This window comes from Sinocyclocheilus grahami, unplaced genomic scaffold (assembly GCF_001515645.1).
Source record: "Sinocyclocheilus grahami isolate Dianchi unplaced genomic scaffold, SAMN03320097.WGS_v1.1 scaffold253.1, whole genome shotgun sequence".
NCBI lineage: Eukaryota > Metazoa > Chordata > Actinopteri > Cypriniformes > Cyprinidae > Sinocyclocheilus > Sinocyclocheilus grahami.
The window spans coordinates 91,315-97,579 of record NW_015505432.1 but is presented as its reverse complement, the minus strand read 5'-3'; the positions used below and the strand labels follow the sequence as shown (position 1 = coordinate 97,579).

The 6,265-nt window shown below is 36.4% G+C and overlaps 2 protein-coding genes across 5 annotated transcripts in view; one reads left to right on the top strand and one right to left on the bottom strand.

The window, feature by feature from the left end:
• The window catches only part of maml2 (mastermind like transcriptional coactivator 2), a 99,946-nt gene extending 97,027 nt beyond the window's left edge, over window positions 1-2,919 (top strand). For 3 of the 4 annotated variants that reach the window (XM_016289936.1, XM_016289934.1, XM_016289935.1), the window contains exons 5-6: window positions 268-376; window positions 944-2,919. In XM_016289936.1, coding sequence (XP_016145422.1) covers window positions 268-376; window positions 944-1,794 — 960 coding nt within the window. In that variant the 3' untranslated portion in view covers window positions 1,795-2,919. The remainder of the gene's footprint in view (window positions 1-267; window positions 377-943) is intronic. The other variant, XM_016289937.1, reaches the window with a different exon arrangement.
• Window positions 2,920-3,591: 672 nt separating this feature from the next.
• LOC107598659 (protein FAM188B2-like) lies at window positions 3,592-6,129 on the bottom strand. The gene is made up of 4 exons (XM_016290051.1): window positions 6,061-6,129; window positions 5,807-5,983; window positions 4,035-4,212; window positions 3,592-3,929 (listed from the first exon to the last, which is right to left on the bottom strand). Exons 3-4 carry the CDS (start codon window positions 4,201-4,203, stop codon window positions 3,787-3,789), a joined length of 312 nt encoding a protein of 103 aa, XP_016145537.1. The 5' UTR covers window positions 4,204-4,212; window positions 5,807-5,983; window positions 6,061-6,129; the 3' UTR covers window positions 3,592-3,786.
• Between the last annotated feature and the right edge of the window lie 136 nt (window positions 6,130-6,265).

Genomic DNA, 6,265 nt, shown 5'->3' with positions numbered 1-6,265 from the left:
TGATTTTTTGTTGTTGTTATTATTATCAGTGTTGAAAACAGTTTTGCTGCTCAATATTTTTGTGGAAATCATGATACTTTTGAATTCAATTTGAAATATAAATCTTTAATAACATTATAACTATCTTTAATGTCACACACACATACATACATGCTTGAATTTGCAGTCTAATCCTTTGAGTGACCACTGACTATTTGGTCAGTTGTAATCTATGGAACTTTTATTCCTAAACTACTAAATGATGTGCTTTTGCTGTAAATGTTTCAGGAGAAACTGAGCACACAGGATCAGTTCAGTCGTCATCTAACACGACCTCCACCAGACTACAAACACCCACGCAATGGAGTTGCCGCTCAACAGCCAAGCTTATACTCAGGTGTGGATTGTATTTTCAGTGTCATATAATATGTGAATGAAATATCTAGTTCAATCATGAAACTCTAGATGGCACAGACTGATAGGACCTTCACATGTAATCTGTTAGCAATCACATCATTTACTACACATGCTGATTGGCCTCTGCTGATTCTGCAGCCAATGAGATTGCTTGCTCAACATTTAAATAGACTGTTGCAGTGTTCACTATAAGCTCTTCCTTCAGCATGCTATCAGAATTCCTCTAAAACCCTCCACCTCCCCCAGCTCCACCTGTCTAGAGCAAGTCCATACTTGCTTAGCAACAGCAGCATGCATAGGAGATCTAGTCTGCTAAGACCAAATACATTACCATTGTCATATCCATTAACATGCTAAAACTATTCAGAGAGTTGTCATGATTGAACTACATAATGAAGTAAATTAAATGAATTATACTCACACTGATGATGTGGTACGAATACGATTAATTGAACTTAATTGATTAAGCAACCACACCAAACCTTGACTCAGATATTAGTCATTTTCAGTATGTTATTGCTTAGTAAATCAATATTTTACGTCACAGATAAATTTTATGCATATGCAACAGGCAATGGGTCAGACCAAAGTGGAATCCAACCCTTGTCATGCCACCTACCCAATGGACAAAATACCAAGATGGTGTCTACCTCAGGAGAGAGAAGGTTTCCACTTGGACAAGACCCTAATTCAGGACCCACAGGCTCTCAAGCTTGCACAAACCAGCTCCGACAGCAACCCAGCAGCCTGATCCGAATGGGGCTTCAGCAAAACAAGCCTCAGTTCCATGGGACAAACAACCAGAGTGCCACTTTTCAATCGAGCACTCAGCATGTGAGGATGAGCATCAGTCAAGATTCCCTGCTGGGGCAAAGATTGGGTGACATGAGTACCAATACCAGCAGGATGGACACTGCTTTGAACTGGACAAACAGCGGAAAACAGAGTGGAGCTCTGTCAGGACTAGATGTCAAAAGGCTCTCCAATACAGTGATGCCCCAAAGTGACATTCATTTTCCTCAGAGGTCTATTTGCCCACCTAACCAGGTGGCGCCTCATTCTAACCTGTTATCCATAAACCCTGCAATCAGAAGCCCTGCTCCTAGAGCCAGTCAGCCTAGGATACCCCCTCTACCTGGGGTGACTTGCCTGACCCAGTCGTCCCCAGAACAGCAAGGTTGCCCGACCACATTTGGAGAGCTGAGCCAAAGCTCAGCAACTTATCAGAACAACCGGGCAGGTCGATTGACCTTTGACTTCTTACCGGAGGATGATAACACGGTACCAGGGATAAATGCAGACTCGGATTTCATCGACTCCCTGCTTAAATCAGGTTCAGGCAATGATGACTGGATGAAAGACATCAACCTGGAGGAAATTCTGGGCGGACATTCATAAAACAGACTCAAAGCATGAGAATTTAGTTTGAACTGACTGTATTAGGAGCCTGATGTGAATGGCCTGTTAAAATGTTTTATTACCCTTCTATTTGTGTGGAAAACAAATTTATTATATGTTCTACTATATTGTTGGGTTGTTTCTTCATATCGTCTACTAACATGTTGTAAAGTTTCATGTTCATGGCTTCAGTGTTTTAAATCAACCACAGAGTACCCCCAAATCCATACCAGTTATCATTAAAATCCTGTAAGATTTCTGTTAGAGCTTTTGTTACTAATCCATTAGTGCAGAGATTAATGTAAAAGAGCCTGTGATTCGACTGCCATGATAGAGACACTGAGCATGACATTGGCACTTAAAAAACAATTTATTATGATAAATACTTTGTTCTAGCTGTTATAGATCAAGGTTATACATCTTAAATGTTGTAATACTGAAATACTGTGGCATAACATAAAAGATCTGTTTTGACTATCTATTCTCAAATTACATATCAACGGGTATTGAAAAAGAGACATTTATGTATCATTTTATTACACATCCAAAAGAGAAAATTTGTAAAGGGAATACACATATGCTCAGAATGTTAGATGCTATTGTTAACTGATAAAGTCAATCTTCTTTAGAAAGACACGTTAAGTTTATAAGTTCTTATTGGTAATATTGTATTTATACACCTGTATCTCAGTATACAAAATATATTTTCTATTTCTTTTCTATTATGCGTCATAAAAGTGTATATCCTATTATGTCAATTTAGCCTTTGATAATAAACTATATCAAAGAAGAACCTTTACAGCACATTTTGACAATTTGTTTCTTATATTACAGGTCAAATGGAAGTGAAGTGCCACAAGGCTCTGTCTTAGGTCCTCTGTTGTTTTTACCAGATTCAGAGAATCTGCTCATCAGCAGTAATCCATAATTTCTACACTGAACACCAGTTAGATTCCTGAACAGTTAAACTATTGCTACATGTAAAGCTCTTAATACTGCAGATCTTCAGTACTTTATCAGTCTTACTTCAATAACCCTGTAGTCCATAGCTCACTGAATTTACAAGATGATTTTTAACTATGAACTATAAAAATATAACTTTACCGTTATTTGTTTGCCTATTCTCACAAGCAAACCAAATGTCACAATCATGAGTTCAATCTATAAACAATAAAAAATAAGTATTTTTTTTATTATAGTTATTATTTATTTAGGTAATACTTTACATCACAGTTCTATGTTAACTTTAGTTAGTAACAATTAAATAACCATGAACAATATATTAAACTAAGTTTATTTTAATTTTTACATATACTAATATTTATAACACTTCACGGTAGTTAGTTATTATGTCAGTTAATTATGAACTAACAAATTAAGAATGAATAATAGCACATTTGTTAACTAACATGAATCTAAACTAATAAACTTTAACTTACTGGACCTTATTGTAAAGTTTTGCCTTTCTTTAACAATACTGTCATACAGCAATAAATAAAATACTACATACATGATTTATACCACAGAGGAATCAAAGACCGCAAGGCTTTGAATAAAGGTCTTGACTTAAATTGATTAAACCCTGTAACTTGAGATATCAGCCTTTTCCATCATGACTTGAGACTTGATACTAGCAATCTGAACCCATATCGAATCCAAATAGACGGACAAAAACAGTATAGGGGCTAAATTATATATGCCCGAAAATAGTTAAACATATGGGACATGTGTACCAGATTTGAATATATTTCTAACAATCAAAATACGTTGTTTTACAAAAGAGGTTTAAGGTTTTCACTTATGATAAATGCTCAGATGCTGAGATGTTCAAATGAGCAGGTTGTGAAGGGTAATCATGTTATTAAGATTCACAAGCCAAAATGAAAGTCAAAAATTAAGCCCACATCAAAACCTATAAAAGTCTATAAAATACTCTTTATTGCAGGCCAGGAGATGTATGCTACAAATCAGGTGACCCTGCTTCAAACCTCTTCAGAAAAAAGGCACTGTCCCATTCCAGTCAATAACAGCTCCCTCCCACTTGGTCCTAATGGTCATCTCTACAGATGGAAACTTTTTTTCTGGGTCTCCTTGAATGTCATTATTTTCAGCCTCCCAGTGATGGGAGTGTGTATCTAAAATACAAAAGAGCAATACAATAAATACATCTTAAATTTTTGGTTAACACAGGCAGGTGGCATCAATGAGCAAGATGCATGGGCAGCAGCTAATGACTGTACCTATGGTGAGCATTGTGTTGAGCTGAGTTGGATGGCCATTGTAGAAGTAAAGCTGGAAAAGATGCTCCATTTTCCAGTCAGAGAGCAATGAACGGTTTGGGCTGAATAAAACACTGTAGGTGCCATTGATGTTGCACACCCAGATAGGCAGCTTGGGTGTTTTCAGCATGCTGCCCACCTTAGGAGAAAAGTGTTCAACTCAACATGGATGCAACAAATATAATAGATTACATTGCAGTAATACAGGAACTAAGAACCCATGCCTGTGGGAGCAGATAAAGCAGCACTCTTTAAGTAAAGTCATACAAAATGAAACCAGAAAAACATCAATACACTCTGGGTATTAGCTTAGAACAGATAACATGAACCATTGTGGTGCAAGCAACATGCAGAAAACAACAAAACGGGAAATGATATCACAGAAAGGACCCCTCATGACCGTGTGTCAAAGGTCAGTAATGCTGTTTGACATTTTTATAACAAGGAAATGATAGTAAATGTAATATTTAATAAGGCTGTAATATGTCAGTTGGTGTGGTGTGACGTGTGAATACATAATTTCAGATATTTGAAAAAAAAAACTATACCTTTAAAAAATATTTTACAAAGTTTTTTTTGAAAATTATGATTAATATTTGTACACTCACATATATCCAAGAAGTTTACTTGCTGGTTTAAAGTCATATATTAGATCAATATTTTTCTAAACTTAATAATTGTAATTCTTTATGTGTGTGTGTGTGTGTGTGTGTGTTTTATCATTGATTATTTATTTCCTTTATGAAAAAGAAAAGAAAAAAAAATACTTACACTCTTAAAAATAAAGGTGCTTCAAAAGGTTCTTCAAGCGATGCCATAGAAGAACCATTTTTGGTTCCACAAAGAAGCATTCAGTCAAAGGTTCTTTAAAGAACCATCTCTTTCTTACCTTTTTATAATCTGAAGAACCTTCTTTCGCCACAAAGAACCTTTTGTGAAACAGAAAGGTTCTTCAGATGTTAAAGGTTCTTTATGGAACCATTTAGACAAAAAGGTTCTTCTATGGCATCGTGAAGCACCTTTATTTTTAAGAGTGTATGTGAGTCAAAAGCACTCAATTTCAGATAATAACTGTTGAACTGTAATATATTTTCATTTAATTGCAATTTACATTCAACCAAGTGTCTGAAAACATTACATGCATTATATTATTTCCAAAAGTATTCTTCAAAAAAAGCACACCTAAAGCGCACTTCTTTTATTTGTGAGCTTGCACTTGGGAGACTGAGAACAAGAAGTTTATAGTTTACAGGCTCATAACTTGTAAGAATGCGTATAGCAAAATGTCTTTATTGTGCACTGAAGGAACTTCGAGGGCTCCATTTTTTTTTTTACAATAAATTCCTCAGAGAAATACCTCTTTTTCTTTTGTGATTTTTTTTTTGCCTAGAGATCCTCTAAAGCAAGGGTGTCAAACTCAATTCCTGGAGGGACAGAGCCCTGCAGAGTTTTGTTCCAACACACATACCATGAAGTTTTCAAATAAACCTGAAGGGCTTGATTAGTTGGATCAGGTGTGTTTAATTAGGGTTGAATCTAAACTCTACAGAGCTCCGGCCCTCCAGGAATTGAGTTTGACACCCCTGCTCTAAAGGGTTTGATCAATATGGTAATCTCAGGTATCTTGTCGTTTTTACAGCGTTTATTCATATGTTGCCTACAGTTAACCTAATGGTAAGTTTAGAGAGAAAGTGACAAAGAGAAAGACCAAACCCGTAGGATGGGTGCTGTACCAGGGGGAGCTGTGCATGGTTGACTTGTTCTCTGTTCCAGAGCAGATATCCGACATGACTGCGAGTCAGAACCCCGTGGAGAGGCTGGGTGAGTGCTTTGTGTTGCTCATCGTTTAGTGATGTACCATTGAAGACTTGAGGAGTCGCGTGGCCGGTCAGCAACAGGTTTAATAAAGCCTAATGGATGTAGATACAATTTGACACAAATACTAACAAGTCACATGAACAAAAAGCTCTCGAAAACCCTTCCTTACCTGTCGACAAACAAAGTTCCCCAAGCTCAAATGCAAAAGATGAGTGGTGGTACAATCGAAGTCTGCCCGTATCCTACAAATTTAGAGACTGCTTAATTCAATCACTCACTTCATTCATTTCAAATACTAAAATTCTCTCTGATAATTTTCTATTTTTTTCATATGGCAGATCCATATTCTTTTATCAACTGACTGTATTACGAAC